At 41.2% G+C, this 25,247-nt stretch overlaps 1 protein-coding gene across 1 annotated transcript in view; it reads right to left on the bottom strand.

Moving 5' to 3' along the window:
- Sucla2 (succinate-CoA ligase ADP-forming subunit beta) overlaps window positions 1-23,452 on the bottom strand; it is a 41,637-nt gene extending 18,185 nt beyond the window's left edge. The window contains exons 1-5 of the mRNA XM_051160828.1: window positions 23,286-23,452; window positions 14,089-14,269; window positions 8,591-8,690; window positions 8,351-8,513; window positions 848-976 (exon numbers count right to left, since the gene is read on the bottom strand). Coding sequence (XP_051016785.1) covers window positions 848-976; window positions 8,351-8,513; window positions 8,591-8,690; window positions 14,089-14,269; window positions 23,286-23,375 — 663 coding nt within the window. The 5' untranslated portion in view covers window positions 23,376-23,452. The remainder of the gene's footprint in view (window positions 1-847; window positions 977-8,350; window positions 8,514-8,590; window positions 8,691-14,088; window positions 14,270-23,285) is intronic.
- Between the last annotated feature and the right edge of the window lie 1,795 nt (window positions 23,453-25,247).

Below are 25,247 nucleotides of genomic sequence, written 5' to 3'. Positions count from 1 at the left end.
CTGTCCTGTGAGCCTATGCCAGTCTAAGACCTGCTGTTGCTGTACTTCCAAAGCTAAGGTTATTTGAACAATGTTTTCTCATAGCAACTGTGAGCTTATATCCAAATAATTTAACCCAACAGCATCATTAAAAATAGTTATCAAGCAACCCTCCAAAACACAGATTAAAGTCTAGGGTTTTGTTTGTTTGGAAGGAGCAGTGGTATAGAGGCTAGGCAGAGGGGGAGGGAAGGACAGTACAGAAAACCAGAGAAACTACAAAGAAATGTTACTGTGTGTATGTTGTTAAGACAGCCTCTCTACCACTGTATACAATTTACAGGAAATAATGGCGTCAGGGGAACATTTAAAATGACTCAATGAGGATTTAAACCTCAGACTATAAAAAGCAATGACTAATAATCACCACTGATTCTTCAACAAATAAACTGAAATTAAAAAGTAAAGAAAAGGAGGCCTCTACATCAGAAAGAAGGCGGTACGGGACATGTTAATGAGTCACAGTGAAGGACTTCCTATGGGTCTTCACTCAGATAACTTCTACAAGAAGCAATAATGAGACATTTCAGGAGCCGAAGATGACTGGATATGTGAAGACATTAAGGAATTACTGTGAATGTTACTAGACACAGCAATGCCAAAATGTCCCATTTAAAAGCATTCCTGTCTTTTAAAGAAACAGAAATATTTGTGAAACCTACAAAGAGAAGTACTGTAAATACTTTCAAAAACTGCAATTTAAATAAGGAATTAAACTCAAATTGCTTAGCGTTTTACAAAGTTAACAATCTTTCTAAAGTATTATAATTATCTAATTAAAAACTAAAGATTTCAGAACATAACATACTGTCACGGCTTGTTCCTTCCTGATGCCTTCTACTATATCAACAGGTTCTTTTACGATGGCTTCAGGATTCTCAGCAGCAACATCTTCAATATTAACACCACCTTGTGCACTTCCTATCAATACAGGACCCTACAAGGGATGGAGAAGACAAATCATCAAAATTTATTTTAGACTCAATACAATTTAAAAACTAATCTGTGTATTGTCAGATTTGGACATCTACAGCTCCTAGACCATATTTAAAATTTTGACAATGTAGCACATCTCCAATAAGTAACCAGTATAAGTGTTTAACTGAAAAATGGAAAAGAAACAGAAACAGAAAACAAAAATGATAACTTGCCTGTAAGGGAAAAAGATTTAAAAAATATACACACTTATACCAAATAAGTAAATATAATCAAATACATAAAGTATAGCCTATGTATTTTTCACATAAAACTAAAGAGACATGAAAGTATTGCTTAAAGTAAAAACAAGAAATTATCTAAGGAAAAATTGGCAGGTTTTCTAAGCTCCTTGTCTTCCTACATGTAAACAAAAACTGTCATGCAAGAACATTACTGACTATTGCTACAAACAATGTAAGAAAATAAGGCATAAGTACAAATAATTAGATTATGAACTTTCAGTTCCACCGAAAAAAATCAATCAAGAAAATTGTAAGGTATCTAGTAGATCTGCTCATCTAGATGGCTAGAACTAATCTAGTAGAATGTAAAAATGGTAAAAATCATATTAAGATAACCTAATGAGTAAGAAAATACAGATCAGGGCTAGAGAATTGGCTCAGCAGTTAAGATGGCTGCCCTTCCAGAGGACTGGGTTTCACTCCCAACCACGAACAACCACCTGTCTGTCACTCCAGTTTCAGACAATCCAAAGTCCTCTTCTGGGTGGACTCCAGAGGCACAAGGCACACATGCAGCAACAAACATACATACAGGGAAAATCCATATACATAATGTTTAAAAGAAGACTGATCAACAGTGGGGTATGAATGAAGAGTGTTATTGATGAAGAAAAAGATGCAAAACCGAAGATAGTCTGTGATTTCTTTTTAAATCAAGTGTGAAATAGACACATAAAAGATGAAACAATATACAAACAGTTGTCTTAATTTAAATGTACCCATAGTCAAAAGAAAACGGTATTCTTGAACCCAGACTTAACTTGAAAAAAAATTCTGAAAACTAATTTCACTTTTCTAGCCAACCACCTAGTATTTCAGTAACAAACATAAAATGTAATGTCAAATAATGGTTCAGTCCCCTTCTCTGGAAAATACAGCTCTTCAACCACTAAAGGCAATAACCGAAGGAAATCTATTTTTTAAGACAGTTAACTAACATTTAGATAAAAAATATTTTCTGCCATGTGGTTGGTTAGATTTTAATATATGTGGTAACAAACTAGTTATCTGGACCTTTAGCATCTTGGTCTATGCCTAAGCAGGGACTAGCGTGGACCCTGCCTTTATGCTAAGGTGAGTGTGGTGGTTTGAATAGGCATGGCCTTCATGTCTGGCCCATAGGGAGTGACCCTATAAGTAGGTGTGGCCTTGTTGGAGAAGTATCACTGGGAGGGGGGAGGCTTTGAGTCTCCAATGCTCAAGATACACCCAGTGTGCCACACAGTCTCCTCCCGATGCCTGTGGATCAAGATGTAGAGCTCTCAGCTCCTTCTCCAGCACCATGCCTGCCTGCATGCCGCCATGCTTCCTGCCATGACGATAGTGGACTACACTCTGAAACTGTAAGCCAGCCCCAATAAAATGCTTTCCTTTATAAGAGTTATCACGGTCACAGTGTCTCTTCACAGCAATGAAACCCTAATTAAGAAGCTGAATCAGTTAGCCGATGGCCATGGTAGAAAGTTCAATAACATGAAGAGAGGATCACAGCTCTGAGCTGAGCCACACCGTGTGGAGGACTAAGGTGTAAAGATTTAGTCAACTGTGGTGGTAATGATGTAATCATCTTACAGCATTAAAGTCACAGAACACATCAAATTCTAGCACCAATATGCAGCTGAAAAAGCCTGATAATTCCATTCAAAAAGCAACCAGGAGTCACTGCACCCAGAAATGGTTAACACTAAGAACACCTGTATTAAAACTGCTAAGAAAGCAGAGTACAGTGGCACATGCCTATAATCCCAGCACTCAGGGAGGCAGAGGCCAGTGGACCTCTGCGAGTTCAAGGCCAGCCTGATCTACAAACCTAGTCCAGGACAGCCAAGGCTACACAAAGAAACCCTGTCCTAAAAAACAAAACAAAAAACAAAACCAACAACTACTAAGAAGCCGTTTCATTTCATCTGCATCTGCCACCCACCTATACCCCATACAGTTTGGAACTAAGAAGGAAACGACCTTCGCCCCAAGGAGTAAAACGGTGAAATGTATGTCAATATTCTGGCTTTTCGAGGTGCTGTACAGGAAGCTATTTCATTTTTTAATCCCAAATACAACTGGAAACCAGCAAACGCTGGCTATCTGTGGCCACAGAGACAAGGTGAAAGACAGTGGGAACATCAGTGCTCTAGTCAGAGACTGACACTACTAGGATGCGTGGCCTTGCTGAAGGAGTTGTCACTGCGGGGCAGGCTGTAAGACCTCCTATGCCCAAGTAGCACACAATGTCACACACATCTCCTGATGCCTGAGGTGAGGATGCAGAACTCTCAGCTCCTTCTCCAGCACCATGCCTGCCCGCACGCTGCCATGTTCCCCGCCGTGATGATAATGGACTAAACCTCTGAAACTATAAGCCAGTCCCAATTAAATGTTTGCCTTTTTAAGAGTTGCCTAAGTCATAGTGACACATACACACATACACATACACACACACACACACACACACACACACACACACACACACACACCATACACAAATGTGAAAATTCAGAAAACAGGTATGAGGTCAGGGATATCCTGTTCTACACAGTGAGTTTCAAGTCAGCCAGAACTACATAGTTGAGACCTGTCATTACAAAAAATAAAATAAGCACTTGGGAGGCAGAGGCAGGGGCATTTCTGTATTTTCGAGGACAGTCTGCTCTACAAAAAGAGTCCAGGACAGCCAAGGCTACACAGAGAAGCTGTCTTGAAAAACCAAAAGAGAGAGAGAGAAGAAAGGAGGAGAGGGGAGGAAAGAAGAAAGAAAGAAAGAAAGAAAGAAAGGAGAAGAAGAAGAAGAAAGGAAGGAAGGAAAGAGGAAACATATTAAAATTCATATGCAATCTTGCTCACAATAGGCAAAATGATCTTGAAAATTAAAAGACTGGGGACCTCATCTTTTCAACTTCACATATTATCACAAAACTATCATGATCAAAACAGTATGAAGCCAAAAATGGAAGCACATGTCTGAAGTTAAAGCACTGGGATAGACCGAGGGCAGCCTAGGCTACATAACAGACCCTGTCTCCAGAGAGAGAGTATGACGCTTGCCATACACACACTCAGATGACAGGCAGCAATAGCAACTATACACAAAGAGTAAAAGATGCTTTCTTTTTACAATGTAATGGAGGATGGGGGAATTTAAATGCAAAGAATAAAATTGAACCTTTACTTAAATCAGTCAAAAAATTAATTCAAAATGAATTGACGACCCAAACACATGCCCTGAAACTATAAAATCCCTGAAAGGAAATACAGAGGGAGGTTAATGACATGAATGTGGCAATGATTTTTTAGAATCACACAAAAACATAAGAAACAAAAGCTGTAACAAATAATATTGTATTAAACTTGAAAACTTCTGCACAGCAAAGAAAAGAGTCAAAATGAAAACCAACCTACAGAATGGAAAATACTTGGAAATTAAAATATGGGCAAAGAACTAAGTAGGCATTTCTCTATAAAAGATAAACACACATATATAGAATACACAGTCAACAAGTATATAGAAAGCCTCAATGCTGTTCATTTTTACAGAGGCATACATCAGAACCACAACAAGGGGCCTGCAAGACGGCTCACACCGGGGAAAGACATGCACATCCCAGCCTGACAACCCGAATATGAACCCCAGTATTCACAAGGTGAAAGGAAAGCAGGCATGTGCACGTGCATGCACGCGCACGCGCACACGCGCACACACACACACACACACACACACACACACACACACACACAAATAATAGCAAATGGAATTTTAAAATTCAATAACCCACAGTGAGGTATCATTCCACATCTTTCAGGATGGCCACTATCAAAAATAGAAAATAATATTGGCAAAGAGAGAAATTTTGGATCCCTTGTACCAGTTGATGAAAGACAGAGAAAACAAATCCAACTAGGAGATAAATATTATATATATATATATATATATATATATGTATATGTATATGTATATATATATGTATGTATTTAGCATAGCCATATGATAAACTCTGAGTCATTTATTTTGACCACAACCAGAGATTCTTCTGGTTGTCAATATTGTGCACATTGCCAGACAGCCTGATGAGAAAGCAAGAGACATGAAGACGATGAAGATGGCAACACAGAAAGCCCATGGATGTGGCATTACTGGAAACAAAGCCTCCTGTCTAGGAACCTCTCCCCTGGCCCTGTATGTCTCTTCATCTGACTGCATGTGACCTTTACCTTATGGCTTATAATAAGCATCATCAAGTACAGCATTCAGTATAGTTTTATAAATTGTTCTAGGGAATTATCAACTAGAGAGGATAAAGGGAGTCCTCAAATCTGTGCCCAAGTCATGTGTGGTTGTGCACACCTTAATCCCAGCACTTGGGAGGCAGAGGCCGAGAATCTGAGTTCAAGGCCAGCCCAGTCAACAGAGTGAGTTCCAGGACAGCCAGTGCTACACAGAGAAACCCTGTCTTGAAAAACCGAATAAATGAATGAATCCTATTTTCACTTTCCATAACCTAAATTCTTTGTCTTTCAAGAATCCTTGCCTTGGCTGGAGAGATGACTCAGAGGTTAAGAGCACTGACTGCTCTTCCAGAGGTCCTGAGTTCAATTCATAGCAACCACTTGGTGGCTCACAGCCATCTATATAAAAAAGGGACCTGATGCCCTCTTCTGTCCTGCAGGTGTACATGCAGGCAGAGAACTCATACATAAAGGAAGAATCCTTGCCTTAAAATAAGCTTGAATTTAAAGTAAATGATAAAGCAGCCATTCACTATAATAAAGATCTATTAAGAAAAACTTATGGAAAATTTTGGAATTGTTTTAGTACTTTTTACACATCTATTTCAGGCAAAGCATTTGTTCAGCAGATTATCAAGTTTTGCTAGAAAAGTAAAGTAGCAAAGATCATCTGATGAATTCAATTTTCTCAGGACAAAGTCAATACCAAAAGGCAGTAGGTAAATGTCAGTGAAATGTCTCATTTCACAAAGTGCTAGAGCGGGTAAGTTGACGTCCGTCACTCTGACACACCTACTCACAGCAACTCCCAACTGAAGCCTGGTCCTCTCTACACAGCCTAAATGCTCATCCTCAAGTATCCCGCCCTCCTACCTCAGTTTCCTCAGTGCCAGGATTATAAGCATGCACAAATACCTAGCCATGTGTAAGATTTTAATTCAATCAAAAAAAAATACACTTCACTTGTAGCTTCTTCAATTGCTGAAATGACTTTTGATATGATTGCTTTTAAACCTAAAGCCTTATCCGTGCTATGTGAGCACTGAGCTGTGTCCTCAGCTGCTGACTGATTTGTTTGCTCAACAGAAACCTCTCCATGGGATTTCCCCAAAAGTTGGTCATACTCCAGAAAGCACAACCAAGTCTACATTAATCTAAGCTGAGAACATCAAAGAGCTTTATAATTCGCCAGTCTGGATGTAGAGGTAGGCTCTGCCTCAAACAAAACAAACATCATGATTTTGGCCAAATGATTTCACTATTACAGTATTTTCGATCTGAATCATTGAAAATACAGTACTTTTGTTATTAAAATAAAAGCATGTTTCCATTAGTAAAAAAGACCCAAATACTTCTATGAATATTCAAGTTCTTAAAATGAACCCAAATTTAATCCTTCTCCCAAACGCTCTGCCATATCTTTAATAATATATATTCAGTTTGCTGCATTCACTACAATCAAGATGTTATTCGGGGCAGAAGCTGTAATCATAGCACCAAGGAGGCTGAAGCAAAGGATCTCTGCAAATGAGGCTGCCATGGACTACAGAGTCTCAAAATACACTTTTAAAAAAGAAAGAAGTCTGGGCGCAACAAGGTGCCCCATAACTCAGTGCAGGGGGAGACAGGAGGGCCTGGGAGCCTACTGATCTCCATACAGCCCCATGGGACACATGTCCCATGTATGCCTGCACATGTGTGCACATACACATACATATGTGAACACTCACACTCATTAACTAACAAAAAAAAGTAACAAAAAGAACTAACTACAGCCTCTCTTGGTTTGTCCAGAAATTTACACAGTACCTAACAAGACAGCAGGCACTGATGCAGGCCAAGTGGGAAAAGGATGTGTAAGGAAAGCAAATAAATGCATAGAGCACAACTTCTGTGAACCTTTGTGGTAAGGTTAGTGTGGTACAATTTCTGAAATAATTTACAAAGTCATACCACCCAGAGAAATCTCTACAGCTGCCACTGAAGAACGAAAGAACGCTTTTAAAAATCACACTGAGTGGGTTTTTACTACCACCTAGTGTTACACCTCAAGAAACACGCCTTATAAAAATTAAAAAATAAGACGCTTTTATTAACCAAACATTATTGAAAAGTTTAAGTATCACAATAGAGAAAAAATACTGCTATTAAAAAGCTATTATATAGAAAACTACTTTATGATCCTTAAATTTTGTTACTCTCTATTATACACAATACTAATGTTCTGTATCAATTCTTACCAGGGCTTCTAGACATGTACAGTTTACTTTGAGCAAAAAGCTAGTTAACACACCAAGCAGCCCCCTGTGCACAGTGTCTGGGAAAGGGATTGTACTGAAGCGGATGCCTATGTTCAATTCTAAAACTGTAGGTTCTGTAAAGAGAGGCAAGCAAGACTAATGCTCCTTAAAATGCACTGTTACTTTAAAACTACATTATTTAATACTTAACGTCACCTTCAACTCATACCAAATAACTGAGTGAAACAAACAAAAAAACAAAACAAAAACAAAAAATAAAATGAAACAAACCTACAAGTAGAAAAAAGAACAAAATGACATTTTTGGCTTATTCTTTCTTCTTTGGTAAGACTACCAAGAAACTAATTTCCTCAGTCCATTAACCCAAATATGATCTTGAGATTTAAGCTACTTCTAATGAATTCACCACTCGAACACCCCATGAAGTGTATTACAGTGGGGTTTTTCTTATTTTAAAAATTTTTTTTAATTATATTACACATACTATTTTTCAAACATGACAATTTCTGTGTGAGTTCTAGATAATCTTATTTCTCATGTACGTATGTTCAACTTTTGAAACTGAACACCATCAATACATCCTCATGCGTCCTGTCTACGAGTACTCACTTGAAATGACCTCTCCATTGTTATTGCAAAGTAGTATTCTCTCCTGGGATATTTTCGCTCACAGATCAACACTTGATTGCATATTCTGCCCTTTGCTCCTGTTTGCTTGGTAATCAATTTTTTCCCAATCATCTGTGAGGAAACAGCTTTTGCTTCTTCTGGACTACAACAAGAAAAAGAATTCAAATTCTTCTGTCCTCAAATTAAATAATAATTTTTCTTTAAGAAATTATGACTTACGAGAACACTATCTTCACGCCTCCTTTGAGGCCACTTGAAAATGTTCCTTTTCCTCTGCCACCAGCTAAAACCTGTGCCTTTATTACAACATCCTTTGACCCTGGAAGAAAAATACTTTTTATTACACAGAAAGCAGGGAATCACATGCAAGACAGCATTTTATTTAACATGCACACTAATAAGTGTTATTAAACCAAGTCCCATGAATCCACCATGTCTAAGACTGAGGTATTCCATGTGCATAGAATTTCTAGATTTGAAAAGTAGAACATTTTCCATCTAAAAGATGCCTTTTTAGGTACTCACATTAAATCATTTCTGAAACAGTATCCTGAAAATATTTTAGCAATTCTCAGACTAGCGCTTTAAAAGGTATTAAAAGTACAACATTGATATGAAAATGTTTTCTTAAAACTTCCCAGGGCTGGAGAGATGGCTCAGTGGTTAAGCTCTCTTGCTGTTCTTCCAGCAGAACCAGGCTCAGTTGCCAGCACTGCATGGCGACTCACAGCCGTCCCTAACTGCAATTCCAGGTGACCCAATACCTTCTTCTGACCTTCCCAGGCACCAGACACAGATGAGATGTATGAAGGTAAAACACCCATACATAAACAGATCTAAATTAAAACGAGCAAACAGAACACTTCCCACTCTCTCTATTTAGATATAAACTTGTGTCATGAGACTGTTGGGTCACACACACTACTTTAAGTAGGAGTTGGGACTTGGGATAAGGCCATGACTTGAGATAATTCCTGTACCTGGACTATTTAATTAATGCCTTATTCCCTCCAATAACAACAAGTGTTGTTACCATACACCATCAAGCAGCGATGATATGAAGAGGAAGTTAGGAAGCTAGACACATTTAAAAATTCCCAAATGCTATGTATGTATCTAAGTCACTCACACAGCTCATAAGCAGGCTAACAGGTCTTCTTTAACCAGCAGAATGCACACTATATCTTTCCCTCCCCTTTCTAATTTACTGTATAAAACTAGCAAACCTGGGCCTGGGGAGACACTTCAGTGGGTTAAACTGCTTAATGAGCAAGCATGAGGACCCAAGTTCAGGCCCTGGCACCCAAATAAAAAGCCATCAGGTGCACATCTAACAACAAAGGTAAACCCTTAGGGCTTGCTTACCAGCCAACCCCGCTGAAGCTGTGAGCTCCGTGTTCAGGAGGTGATACTGTCTCTGAAATATAATGTGGAGGACTGACCAAACGCTCAGCAGGTAAAAGCACTTGTCACAGCAGCCTAAGGACCAAGGTTCAATACCCAGGGCCCAAAGGAAAAAACTGAAATGTTGTTCTCTGGTTTACACACACACACACACACACACACGCACACACGCACACACACGCACACACTCGCACACACTCGCACACACACGCACACACTCGCACACACACACACACACACCAGTATTTTCTTACATGGAGAGCAATAAAGGAAGACACCAGTACTGACCTCTGGCCTCATATGCACCCACACAGGAACATTCCTCCCCCAAACCTAGCAAACGGGGTAATTAATCTAGATTTTACTTACTGTTCATAATCAAGGGTAATATCTCTTAGAAAGGCATTCTCTTGTCATAAGATATGCACAATCTTTGATGCTCTTCACTCTGTCTCTGTTAACATTTTGCCCACCAGGCAGTGTGGCATCATTTACCATATTATGGCAAAAGAATACATGGCTTCATGCTATCTGCTCTATCTCAGGCACAAAGCCATCTCTGGGATATGACCACCACCCTCTAACTATGTATTTAAACAGGCTAAAGACGGGTACTCTACTATTAAAAAAAGGCATTTCCTAATGCACAAAGCAGAATGAACAATCAATCAGCGAGATAATAAATGCGTTTGATGATCAAATAAGAAGTGAACTAAACTGGGCCGCATTGCACATGCTTTTAGTGACAGCATTGGGAGGCAGAGGAAGGAGGAGCTCTGAGTCTGAGGCCAGCCTGGTCTGCAGAGTGAGTTCCAGGACAACCAACTGTACACAGAGAAACCTAGTCTCAAAAAAAAGCAAAGCAGAGCAAAACAAACAGAAGAAGTGAACTACACTACACAGAATTACTACAGACTATGTGGACTCTTGGCCACTCCTTATTGCCTCCAGCGGGGCACCTGGCCTGGCCACCATTCTTCTTACCTGGATGACGGTGTGTTTAAAGCGGGAGCCAAAGAGCAGATCATGTTCCACTCAAAACTGCTCCAAACACTCATTTCAGTCAGAGTAAAAGCTACAGCACTGACAATGGTCTACAAGGCCCTAGGGCCTAGAGAGTGCCCTCTTACTTAGCTCCTGGGCCATCGCTGCGCTCCGGCTACCCTGCTTTCATCCTGCCATCAGGACTCACCCTACCACACCATCAGAAGTACCTTCAACCAGCTGTCCTGCCAAGTTTCTCTAAGTCTCACATTGCCGCTTAGGCTTACTTATGCTGACAAGGCTAGTTAATAATGCAATCTGCCACCTCTGGCCAGTTTCCCTGCTCTGACCTACTTTTCCCACCAGAGATCATCACCTTCTAAAATAATGTATAGTTGTCTTCTGCGTATCACTTGTTGCTTAGCTTCCCCACTAGAACAAGGCTCCAGGCAGCAGAACCTTAGCTGTATTCACTGACGTTTATAAGCTGCTGCAAGAATTCCCAAGACATAGCTTGCTTAATGTTGAAAAAAGGAACATGTTAAAAATGAACCGAATTCTCATAAATCTAGACTATTTTCCATTGCTCTTGACTCAACTGAAAACACCAGAGGCTCAAAAGTGCCTCATTTAGAAAAGACAGTTTCTTTTCAATATGCCAGACTCTACCATTCACAAGTGTATAAACTAGTAATATGTAATTAAAGGCAGTTTAAACATTAACTTAAAAACCAACAATAATGTCCTCAATCAGAAATCAACAGGTAGCCTCTGGGACCAGAAGAGGTAATGTCCAAACTAAAACGCAACTCTAATTCATTCTAGCTCTCCTTGGTATCTGCCAACTATCCATGTTGTATCATTTTAGAAATATTCATTTTCATACAAAGATGTACAAAAGGAAGAAAAATTAGAAAATTAAGCATGAGGACAAATGATTAAAATTTAATTTAATCAACTCTATTAATTCATGCAACCGATGCCTTATATATCAGACCACATGCAGATACAAGAGTGACGGGAGAATGTGAACCTTCTCTCTCAGAGATCACAGCACTATCATCATTTTCAGTATGTTGTAGAAACTAACTTTCTCAATACATGTGATCTGTGTCCCACAGGTTCAAAGTCAGAGCTCCACGGCTGGAGACAAGACCAGGTGGGTAAGAGTTACTGCTCTTGCAGACACCCACGTCAGGTGGCAGGCTCACACTGCCTGTACCTCCAGTTCCCGTGGATCCCACAGCCTCTCCTGGGCTGTGGGCACCTGCATACATGTGGTACACAAGTACTCACACGGGCATGCACACTACACACAAATCTTTTTACGTAACACATCTTTTTAAAAAGACTTCTCACCTGCCCTTTACAGAGCTAAGTCTTAAGCCACAGAAGTTGTCAGAAATACAAAATATTAAAATAATTCTCATTTTTTAAAATTTTTTCCAGAAAAATATTTAAGCAGAAAAAAAATAATAACTTGGAGATAGGTACAGATTTTCTGACTTCATTAATAAATAAATCAGGACCTGTTGACATTGACACAATTCAAATTTTATTGCATTCAATTAACTGGCATTTCAGATTAGTATTCTACAAAACTTTTGTTGAATAATCTGAAAAATGTTTGACTGTGGTAACAATAGAAACTGTAAACAGTCATACTCTCGGGTCAAGAAAACAATAGCATCTCATTCAAATCGTTGTCTTGTGATATTTTAAAGAAAACTCTCATTTTACATCTAAGATAAATATAATTTTAAACATTTCTTAAATTTTGTGTGAAAAGCTAATAAAAAGCAAAGTTCACCAAAGCTTTGTTTGTTTGTTTGTTTGTTTTTCAAGACAAGGTTTCTTTGTGTAGCCCTGGCTGTCCTGGGTTCATTTTGTAGACCAGCTGGCCTCAAACTCTGAGAGATCTGCCTGACTCTACCTCCCAAGTGCTGAGATTACAGCACAGGCATGTGCCGCCATGTCAAGAGAGCCAAAGCATATTTGGAGACACAGTAATCACAGTACATCCAAGATGAATGCCTACTTACCCACACAAAAACAGTGGACTTCAAATACTACTGTACAGAAAACAACGCATAGCTACTACATTATTTCATTATGTTTCCATAGCACACTTTGAAAATGTAAATTTGTGCTTATTTCATAAAAATCAAAATTTGTTTAAGATACTCCTACAAGGGCTGGAGAGATGGCTCAGGGGTTAAGAGCACTGGCTCTTCCAAAGGTCCTGAGTTCAATTCCCAGCAACCACACGGTAGCTCACAACCATCTATAATGCGATCTGGTGCCCTCTTCTGGTGTGCACGCAAGCAAAACATTGTGTATCTGTGACAAATCTTTATAAAAAAATGTTTTTAAGACACTCCTACAGATTCAAATTAATGACTGTTACTAAGATTCTCTCAATAAAAGAATGTACTAGCTAATGTGGGCAGCTCCTGAACTCGGTTAACACCAACATGTATTGATAGCTAATTATCAGGCATCTTTCTGGACCTTTGGGATGTGTAAGAAAACAAGTTAGACACAGCATGCTCGCAGGGAGCTTAGTCTAGAGCTCAGCTTCTGCAGTCTCCTGTGTTCATTCCCCATACCGGGAGGAAGGAAGTTAAGCCCCACGCTCTCTACATAAACAGCTGACAGTTCCCGTCAGAATTTTTTCCTAAACAAAACAAACAAACAAACAAACAAAATACTCTGACACAGCCACCACACTTTAAGCTACAAAGTCAAGAGAGTCACTTTCCCCGTAAGTCTGATCTAGGTAAAAAAAAGAGAGAGAGAGAGAGAGAGAGAGAGAGAGAGAGAGAGAGGATTTCAGCATCCTAACACCAATAATAATGATTCCTAAGTAACTAACACTGCAGTTCAATACCATTTATAATAACTGTAAATTCTCAACAATTATAAAATTCTACCTTCTTAAAAAAAAAAGCCAAATGTGGTAGCACATGCATAAACCGAGAATTTCAGGAGGTAAAGACAGGAGGAAAAGCTGAATTCAAAGTCATCCTTCACAACATGAGAGCGCACCTCCTAAAATAAATGTCAAAAGTCATCAAACCAAAAGCAAAGCTCACATCTTATCCAAGTTTCTGTGTCAAGGTGACTAAGTTTTGGTTGTTTTTTGTTTGGTTGGTTGGTTTTTGGTTTTTCAAGACAGAGTTTCTCTGTGTAGCCTTAGCTGTTCTGGACTCGCTTTGTAGACCAAGCTGGCCTCGAACTCACAGCAATCCACCTGCCTCTGCCTCCCACATGCTGGGATTAAAGGTGTGCGCCACGACCACCCGGCCAACGAAGGTTTTTTTAAGTACCTAATTTTTTGGCAATTGCATAAGCTTCATCTGATGACTTTGCCACGAATCCTTTGGGAACAGAGACGCCAGCTTCCTGCAGTAATTCCATACTCAAGTATTCATGCAGGGAGAGGTTCCTTTGCTGCTGCTGCTGTGCTTGGAGGCCATGCTTGTTAAATAATCCAGAATTTCCCAGAACCTAAAAAAAATTAGACACTCATTTAAGTACAACAGTGTTTTACCACTATTTTGTTTTTTAAAAAAAGGGAAGGAAGAAGAGGAGGAGAGGGAGGGAGGGAAGGAGGAAGGGAGGGAGGGAAGCAAGGAATAAATGAATGAAGTCATCCAAACCAACAAAGTATCTCATTATAATATAAAACTAAAAGCTGGTCTACCAGTTAAACCTCAAATGTTACCCTTGTAACTTTTAACTATTTCCTCATCACCGATCCCTAGCCCCTAACTTACATATGTTTTATTACCATATCCCCCAGCCTACAGGAAATGTTACCTGAATGATAAATTAGGAGGCTCTAAGGCCAATTTCATCTTCTCCATCAAACTGAAACTGTTTCCCAATGTTTTCTCTATCCTCCTCTGGGATCTGTGTCACCTGGCATTAGGTATGCGATCACTGAATGATTGGTCCCCACACTCCAAGAGAACACAGCAACTACAAACCCCCCTTTCAAACCATGCTGAGTAGTCATTCTATTAGACATTTAAAGCACGTGGTAACTAGAAATAGAATGGTGAAAGTACCCTCTAAGGCTTAATTCTAGTGTGCATTTGCACACAAGGAAAGACAGTAAACAAACATGCCAGATGGCAATAGAATGAGAAAGAGTGCTCATACAGAGAGAAAACTAGAACATCCCTGATTCCAATTTCATCAGAATCACAACAAAAAAACAAAGGGGTGGCTTAGGCATAAGGTGCTTGCAGTGCAAGTCTGGCCACCTAAGTTTAATCTTCAGACTCCTTGGAAAGGTGAAAGCTGTCCTTTGCCTCCAAACAAGCACAGCAGAGAAGACTAATAAACACCCTACTACACAGACATTACACACACACACACACACACACACACACATACACACACACACTTTTTTTTCCTTATTCAACAGACCGTCAAAAAGAAATCTCTCACTTTTATCTCACTCCTGAAAGAGAAGTAAGCTAGCTTTTCAGCTTCCTGTGCCGAGGGCACAGCTCAGGGAGCACAAACATCAGCTAGATCTCCAGCATCTACCAGCCGGAGTCTGAGCTGAACCTAGTAAGATGTTGAAATACCTGCCTTCTTTTTTAAAACTGCTCAGTCCTTTCAACCTTACAATATACAGAACACATTAGCCACAAAAACCTTTCAAGGCTGCACTGAAACCAGCTATACACATCCACTGCTGACACATGGATCAAACACACCAAAACATAATTCACATACAAAATGCAGTAGGAAAGCTCAAAAGATGGCTCAGTGGTTAAGAGCACTGGCTGTTCTTCCAGGAGACCTGGGTATGTAGTGGATGTAAACATGTTTTTTATTTGATCTCAAGTGTGGGATGTGAAACAGACTTGTGTAAGGGTGTGTGGTGTTTTTCCCACTAAAAACAGACTTGTAAGAAAATAGGTGATGTTTGTCCACTGGAAAAGAAAGCACCTCTTGTGGGGGCGTGGTCTTTGCCAACTGATAAACATCCTAGTACAGACTCTGAGAGGAAATATATGAGCCCAGAACAAGAGGCGGGGCCTTTTGGTCTTGGCTGCTCATCACTCCACTTCGAGATGCTCCTAGAGAGAACTGCTCCAGTGAATACTTCTCTTCGAGGTTCCATCTGTGGTTGCAGTTACCTTCACTAAATTGCTGGTTTGCTGTTAACAGGTCTGTTGGAATCCTGCTGACACCAATGGAATCACTCCAAGGAACTGCATCTAAAAAGGTCTACTTCTTTTGTTCCCATTAACTTCTTTTCTCTCCTATCTAGGGTAGGGGGGTTGGAAGGGAGGTATAAACATTAAAAAAAATCCCAAATGACGTAGGTCTGAAAAAGTTAAAAGCCTACAAGGGTTCAATTCCCAGCACCACACAGCAGCTCACAACTATCTGTAACTCAAGTTCCAGGGACACCCTCACACAGACACATGCAGGCAAAGCACCAATGCACATAAAATAAAAATAAATAAATGATTTTAAAAATACAGTATCTCAGAGTTGGTTTTTTTCCTCCCCCCGCCAAGACAGGGTTTTCTCTGTGTAATAGCTCTGGCTGTCCTGGAACTCTCTTGTAGACAAGGCTGGCCTCGAACTCACAGCAATCCATCTGCCTTGGCCTCCCTAGTGCTGGGATTAAAGATGAGCGCCACCACACCCAGCTCTCAGAGTTAAATTTAAAGAGGCTTACATATAGTCTGTTCCTTGAAATGAGTTTTTATTTATTATGTATACAGTGCTCTGCCTGCATGTACACCCGCAGGCCAGAAGAGGGCATCAGATCACAGCATAGGTGGTTATGAGACACCATGTGGTTGCTAGGAATTGAACTCAGGACCTCTGGAGGAGCAGTCAGTGCCCTTAACCTCTGAGCCATCTCGCTATCCCTTGAAATGAGTTCTTGATCTACTGCATCAAAATTAAAACTGTCTTCAGATGCAGGTTCCTGGACTCCATTCTCTACAAAACCAGAATCTCTCAAGTGGACTCAAAAGAAATCAGAACTGTTAACAATCATTTCGCTGATTCTTAAGGAGCCTAGTTTGAAAATCTCTAACCAACAAGTCAACCACATATAATAGCAGTTTACTGCTAACTCATCTCACCAGAAGCCTGGCTAAGGCTGACAACATGGTTCAGTGGGTAAAAGTGGCTTCCATGCAAGCCTAGAAACCAGAGTTCAAACCCCAAAACCATTAAGGGTGGAAAGAGAAAAACAACTCTACAAAGTTGTCCACTGAACTCCATGTGCACACAGAGTTCTCACACACACACACACACACACACACACACACACACACACACACACATACACACATGAAGGGGGGAAGGAGGAGGAGCAAGAAGAACATGAACAAGAAAAAACAATAATAAAGCTAAAGCCTGGCTAACATTTCCTTTGGCTAACTCAATCAATGTCACCTCAGTATTAAAAGCCAGCAACTTGTCGCTGTTCTAGCTGTCAATAACCTGCCCTGTTCCTAGGTATTAGCAACAGAATGAGTTTACACCTATCCAAGCACACACTGTAACATTCACAGAAGGCTGACTCTAAGACAGAAATGTAAATGGCCCAATTGATCACCAACAGGATAAATTATAGATATTTATATAATAGGATACTTCAGAGGGCAAAAAGTTGTTCACACACCAATGAATTAAAGTCACAAACATAATGCTGAAGCAAAGATGCCGAACATCAGAATAAAAACTTCTAAGACATTTTCTATGCATGTGGGTCATGGCACATATAAGGAGGTCAAAGGACAACTTGCATAAGTCAGTTCCCTCCTTCTACCATGTGAGTCCCAGGGACCCAACTCAGGTCTTCAAGCTTGCTGGCACATACCCTTACCCTCTGGCCCTTCCCTCTGGCCCCCATGTTCTCAAAATTGGCCTGGGATGGCAAAAATCTGTAGGCTTAGATTTTTCACAAACCTACTTTATTTAGCGTTCTTACACATCCTTATCTCCCTTTCAACCCCCCAACCCTTGGTAGGAGAGAAAGAAGGTTAGATGGAGGAAAAGAGGGGATATGGACGTCTTTAGTCTTCCGGCTGCGTAGTGTCATAGGGTACTATGGGGGTAATGCCAATCTCAGCTGTCAACAGAAAATACAGCAGGCAGTCCCTCATCAGTCTCCTCCAAAACGACCCCTTCTCCCTCCGTGTTCTCTTTTTTATACCCCTCAGAGTCCTCAGAATTCAACTAACTCCAGCTAGCAAAGACAACACCCTGCACAAGACAATTATCAGCTATGGGCAAACTAAAAACCCACTAAAATCCCATACTTGGGATTAAAACAAAAACATATTTACATAACTGAGTTTACAAAGAAACCAAAACTTCCATTACAGAAGTCAGACTCAGTGGTAACTTTTCAAGGGAGCATTAATAAAAAGGGGAGGGGGCATGGCGCTCTCTGTGTGCTGACAACTCTGTACACCTACCTTACCTGAGTACTGACTTAAAAACTATAAAAATCAATCTAGCCCTTAATTAATGTATTTTCTTGTATATAAACTACACCTCAAAATAATAATAAAGCTGGAGGAAGTACCTAGATAAGCCTAGAAAAGGTTGTCACACTAATTTTTTTTTTAATGTTTCTACAGAAGACGGTGTACCACCAATGCTAAAACTGTTAATGCTGGGGCTAGAGAGATGCTTCAGCTCAGCAGTTAACAGCACACACTGTTGTGTAGTGACAACTCTGTAATTTTGGTTTCTTTAAAAAACACAGAAATTTTATAAGAATATGTTTTTGTTTTAATCCCAGGTGTGGGATATGGCGCTGCTATGCAGCAGCTAACTTATCAGCCTCGTGCTCTAGCAGAGGCGTGGTTTTGCCAGCTGCAGATAGTTTCTGCAATTGTGTGAAGTTTGGAATTCTGAGCATTTTTAGATATATAAATGCTAAGGCCTCCAATAGGTGGGTTTGGTGATTGCTGGTTGTTCAGGGGGGTTGGCTGAAGTTTGTTAGTAGTCATGCTCAGAGAAGAAACAAGAAATTAGATTCAAGCATCTCTCTCTTCTCTTTGTTCCTCTTTCTCTCCTATCTAGTGATAGGCAGTGAAAGTGGGGGCAGGATAAAAGGTGGGAAAAAGAACCAACAAACTAGTGAAGACAAGCTACACTGTTGTTCGAGAAGACCCAGGTTCTTTCCCAAGAACCCACATTGAACAGTTCACAACTACATGTAACTCCAGCTTTGATGGATCTGATGCTCTCTTTCAGACTCTATAGTTACCTGCACACATGTATGTCACATAAATATACACGTTAATTAAAAACAAAATAATTCTTTAAAAAAAAAAAAAAAAAGGTAACCATGCCACTACACAGCACTTCCTTAGCTGCATGCATTAGAAATACCACAGGAATGGATTCCCCACCCCTAAAGCATAAAATCTTAAAATCTAAAGTATACAGTAAGGACATCAGACATCTGAACTACACATTAGATATTCACTCTAAATCAATGATCAAGTTCCTACATATGACTATACTATCGTTATTTGGAGAAGAGTCCTATTCCTTGGGAGTTGGGGTATTTTGTCATCATTTGAGATGTCCCAGGCTGGTCTAAAACCCCATGAACCAAGTGATCTGTCATCTCAGTTCCAAAGTAGCTGGTATACATTATGGGTTACAAATGTTTTATTTTTAAAGATACATGTGTAAGTACCCAGAAGAAAAGTGCCAAGATGCCTTCAACTTATTCTCAGGCGCTCTAGCAAAAAGAAGTATGTGTATACGTATGTGTAAATATGTGTAAGCCGGGCATTGTGGCACACGCCTTTAATCCCAGCACTCAGGAAGCAGAGGCAGGTGGACTGCTATAAAACCAGGCCAGCCTGGCCTACAAAGGGAGTCTAGGACAGCTAAGGCTTATTACACAGAGAAGCCCTGTCTTAAAAAACAAAAATAAATAAATAAATGTGTATTATATAAAAATATAATTTGAGACAATTACAATATTTACCCCTTGCCTTGCCTCTCCAAACTCTCCCATATACCATCTCCTCTCCTTCAAATTCACCACCTCTCTTTTCACTAGTTGTTACTGCATGCATATATGTATACACACACACACACACACACACACACACACACACACACACACACACACACATATATATATATATATATATATATATTCCTAAACATAACCCATTCAGTCCACCTAATGCTACCTGTATGTATGTTTTCAGGGATGATCATTCAGTACCGAACAACTAGTGATTTCCTTGTCCCTGGGGAAGGCCACTGCTCCCATTTTCAGCTTTTCTTAGTTCTTGAGGCTTTATGGACTTTTCTTCATCCAGTCTGGCATGTTCATTGGTGTCATCCATGTTGAGCTCACACTTGAGCCATCAGTCATGTTGCTAAGACCTTATATGTGTAGCTTCTGATATTACTATAAGACACAGTCTCACAGCAAACTCCCTGACCCTGGTCCTCTGCCTCTTACAATCTTTACAGTCCCTCTTCATCAATGGTCCCTGAGCCATAAGTGTGAGAGTGTTCTGTAGGTGTGTCCATCAGGACTGGGCTCCACAGCTCTGCATTTTGATTGACTGTGGTTTTCTGTAGAAGTCTCCATCTGTGGCAAAGAGAAGTTTCCTAGATAAGGGATGGGGACTTATCTGCGGGTAGAAGGACAAATGTTTATGGATTGCTACTAGGAATTATGCTGGTTTAATAAATTAGTGGTTGTAAATTCTCCTCACTATCCACGGCTTCACCAACACTGAGTAGTTAGCTAGGTCTCCAATATCAGCAGTGGTCGCCCTCTTATTCAGCAGGTCTTGGGTCTAATGAAAGTTGCTGGCGACCATCAAGGCATGCGGGCACCACTGTACCTATAGGGTTACAGTGGCACACTGGTCATTGATATGGTTCATTGTGTCACAGATGGTTAGGACTGTTGACTGCCTCCCTCCTTTGGGAACACTGCATGGTGCCTCCTGGCAGCAAGGAAACTAGTCTTCAGGGAGGGGCATTTGGATCAGTTCCAGCTCAGCGATCTCTGGGCCCTGTCTCTGAAATACATGGTGTCTTCAGCAACAGAGACTTTTGTACCTTTCACCTCTGAGGGGTGACCAAGGGCAACAGCAAGAGGCTGTGTGTTGGGGAAGTTTCTTGGCCAACAACTCAGAGGGCTTCTCATGTCTAGTATAGGAGTTTTTGGTCATTGGCTCTTAGATACATGCATACAGTTCTTTAAAGATAAAACATATGTAGATGGTAGTGGTGGCACATGCCTTTATTCCCAGCACTCTATTAAGAGGCAGAGGCAGCTAGATTTCTCTGAGTTCAAGATTCTCCTGGTCTACAGACTGAGTTCCAGGACAGGCTACATAGAGAAACTCTGTCTGGAAAAATTGGAAAAAAAAAAAAAAACAAACAAACCATATGTGGTAACATGTTAAATTAGGAAAAAGCATTATAATACTACTGTTGGAACATTTTCATTAGTTTGAGTTTGGGTGTTTGTTTGGGTTTTTTGGTTTGGTTTGGGTTTTTTTTTTTTTTTTTTTTTTTGGTTTTATTTTAGTCTCTTTGGTTTCTCAAGACAGGATTGTTCTGTATAGCCCTGACTAGCCTCAAACTCATTCTATAGACCAGGCTGGTCTTGAACTCAGAGATCCATGCCAAGCTCTTGAAATGGTTTTAATGTCTGAAGTATTTAAATAAACTGTTTCCTTGCAGCACTAGCTGTTGTCACTTCAAGTTTCATTAGCTTTGAATTCTGTTAGTAATACAAATTCCTGAATAATCCCGAGGCCTGGGCAGCATCAGAAGTTACAATTAGACAGGAGGAGAAGTTTTGAAGTTCTACTGCACCGGCTGTAACAATAATATATTGTCTAATTTAAAGCAACTGAAAGCAACAGTTACATGTTTTTCATCATTAAGAAATGACAAACTGTTTGAGGTTAATAAAATGCTAATTACCCCGCTTTGAACATTATAAGCACACATGAATTGAAGCATTAAGCATCAACTAAAAAGGAGGGGGGTGGCACAAGGAAATTTAAAGAAAAAGAATATTCCTGCCAAAAAAGTGACCAATTCCTGAACAAAACCCAAATTATTTTCCACAAGGATACAAAAAAACTGAAAGGCCAGTCAAACAATTGTGTTTTCTTTCCAAGACAGGGTTTCTCTGTGTAGTCCAGGCTGTCCTGGAACTCACTCACTCTCTAAGACCAGGCTGACTTTGAACTCAGAAATTTGAATGCTGGGATTAAAGGCCTGAGACACCACCACCTTGCTCCAAGGAATATTTTTTTTAAGTGAACTGAATTGCTAAATTTAATGTGTGACCTTGAACACGTTTCCTCCTAAGACACTGTGCCTTCACGTACAAGAGCAAGGGGTCAAGCTAGCAACAAACTGAAGATATAGTCTCAATACTGGAGTGCAAGGAAAGAGCTATCATAAAGATAACGTATTACAATCCTGTAGAGAGATGCAAAGGCATTTTTAAAGGCATTTCTAAACGGATTAAAAACTACTAGAATGAAAACTTATTTGTTCACTACATCCTTGGTCTCTAAAAACTTAGTAAGGTTATTTAAGGAAAAGGGGAGGAGCTAAATCTACTCAACTATGGGGTGTCTGAAGAGTTACTTCAGAACCTTCTGGAACTATCTTAGAAAGCTGATCTTGCTCTTGCAGTTTTAGGGTACTAACATTGAGGGCCAGTTCTCACCGGGCTTGTTGTTTGATTGGTTTGTTTTCTTTCTATTGAGACAGGGTCTCCTGTGGCCTTGGCTGGTCTTGAACTCTCGCCCTTGAATGTCTAAACCTCTTGCCTCCAAGACTGAGTGCTAGGATTACAGGGACGCTGGAGATGGAACCCCGGTCCCCAGTAGGTTATGTTCTTGACGTCGTAAAGCAGACACAGCAAGCAGCTTCAGATTGGACGGCTGCAGAATTAAACCTCGGCCTTCGTCTCATCTGCTATAGGCCAAGGTACTTCTTCACGAAGTCGTCAGCGATGACTGGGTCTTAAATGACAACCCCAGTGCTCTTGACAAGCCTTAACGACCTTAGGACAACATCGGGCACACTCTACATACCGAGACACAAAACCAACGAAAAGAAGTCGCTACTGGAGTATGTCCAGAAACGAAGTCGTCTCTAAGACTCTTCCCTTTACGCTCCCATCTAGTCAGCTGGAAAACTGGAAACTCGTTAGCAGCACTCACTCCCAGGGGCTGGACCGATCATCAAAACACAACTATTTGGGGGAAGGCCGACTCCGCTGCTGTTCCGAAGTCCTTCCCACCCACGACAGTTCCCGGGACGGGAAAGTACACTTGAAGGGCATCCCCCTAACCCAAAAGGGGACCGGAAGCGTCGGCCCTCCGGCTGGGACCGACCCAGGCTCCTCCCGGCGCCGCCGCACTCCCGCAGGCGAGCCCCGCAGCCGGCCCGCGCCCCCGCGCCTCGCCCGCCGACCCCCCGGGGCTGGAGCGAACCGGGGCAGACTTACCTGAGCGGCGGCCCGCAGCGTTGTCTGCGGCCGGTGGCTCCTCAGGGCGGCCGCGGCCAACTGCCGGCCGTAGAACATGGACGCCGCCATTCCTGAGTCCGACCCGTCCCCTCGGCACCGCGCAGGCGCAGAGACGCAGCCGCCTCCGCCAGGGACGCGAACCCCGGCGGGCGACCTGGACAATCCCCGGGGCGGGGCCTCGGGTTAACCCTGTCGCTGCGGGACTGGACTGGTTTGGCAGTCACAAGGGGAACTTTGGCCCTCAGGACTTTCACCTCAGTCTGGATGTGAGTTAGCTGTGGCCACAGGGCCACCAGGACACTTTCTAGAGAACTGAAGCGCCACCATCTCTGTCTTCTTATCTTCTCTGCGCCCTTAGTGGCCTCACCTGTAAAGTGGGGTTAATTCGCGGGAGAATGTATGCTTTGAGCCTTTAGGATACAATAGCTGAAATTAAATAAAATAGACAGCACCCCTAATACGCGAAAGATTGTCATTGACTAGTTACTGAAGCCTACTGCATTCTGGAAACACTAGCAAAGTGTCTTTAAAGACATCTGGAGAGATGAGTCAGCGGGTAAGAGCTGGTACTGCTGTTGGAAAGGACCTAAGCTCGGTTCACAGCACCATGTCAGGCAGCTCGCCTCAGCTATGGGATCTGAAACCCTCTTCTGACCCCCTAGACACCTGCACCCCCACGTGCACATATGCAGCAGCACATACATATAATTAAAAGAAAATACTATCACTTTTGAACTGAAAAAAATTATTAAGTGAGGTAACCCAGAACCCAGAAAGACATATTCCATGGTCTCTCTCGTCTTAAATGTGATATCTTTAAATTTTTTTATATGTGTGTATTTATGTGTGAGCAATGGTTAGAGGCCAGGAAACTATACAAGAGCCCATAGAGGACAAAATAATATGCTTGGGTGTGGGAGTGGTAACTCTGAGGAGGGGCAAGGATGCAAGAGAGAGGAGGAGAGGATCAACCAAAACTGCGTATAAAAATGCCCTAAGGGAACTGGTTAGTTGTACGCTAATTTTTAAAAATATACACACCCCAAGATATGTCGGGTGGTGTATGCCTGCAACCCCAACCCACTGGAAGCTGTGGCAGAAAGTTAAAGGACTCCAGATTACTCTACAACTCACAGTGAGACCCTGTCTTGTAAAAAAAAAAAAAAAAAAAAAAAAAAGGACGGGTGGGGTGGGAGAATATTCCACCATAAATGGGACCCCCTCAGCATCCTGCCATGGAAGGGATAATGGTCTCATGAGACCTCACCCCTCACTGAGGATTTAATTGAACGTTAATGATTGATGGGGGGGGCAGTTTCTTGAGTGGAGTAGCCTATACTCCTGAAAGCAAGCCTAGTGAAACTCATTCAGTCGTCGAAGAAAAGGCATAAAAGCGAAGTGAGATTATTTGGGAAGAGGGAGGGTAGCTGCAGAATTTCAAAGGCAACAAAAGAAGAAAACAGGTGACTGTGATCAAAATGCGTTATACACTGAGGCTAGAGAGATAGATGGTTCCGCAGTTAGGAGCGCTTGTCGCTCTTTCAGAGCATCCTAGTGTGATTCCCAACACCAACATGGCAGCTCACATCATCTGTAACTTGTAGAGGAATTTTAATTCAGAACATCGCTGCTCTGGCAAGAGATCACATCCAAAAAGCTTGTAACTGGAATAACAGACACACCTGTAACCCCAGGAGACAGACAAGCAGATCTCTGAGTTCAAGGCCAGGCTGGTATAGAGCAAGTTTCAGGTAAAGAAAAGCTTAGGTCCAGGCATGATGGTACATGCCTTTCATCCCAGCACTCGGGAGACAGAGGCATGCACATCTCTGAGTTCTAGTCAATGCTGTTCAGTCAGTTCATTGAGTCAGTGAAGTGAGAGGCCATGCAGTGGAGTTGAGTTCATGGCAGTCAGCTCACAGAATTCAGAGGCGGTTTTTA

The sequence above is a fragment of the Acomys russatus genome, chromosome 18 (assembly GCF_903995435.1).
Source record: "Acomys russatus chromosome 18, mAcoRus1.1, whole genome shotgun sequence".
Taxonomy (NCBI): Eukaryota; Metazoa; Chordata; class Mammalia; order Rodentia; family Muridae; genus Acomys; species Acomys russatus.
This window is presented reverse-complemented; position numbering and strand designations above follow the sequence as displayed.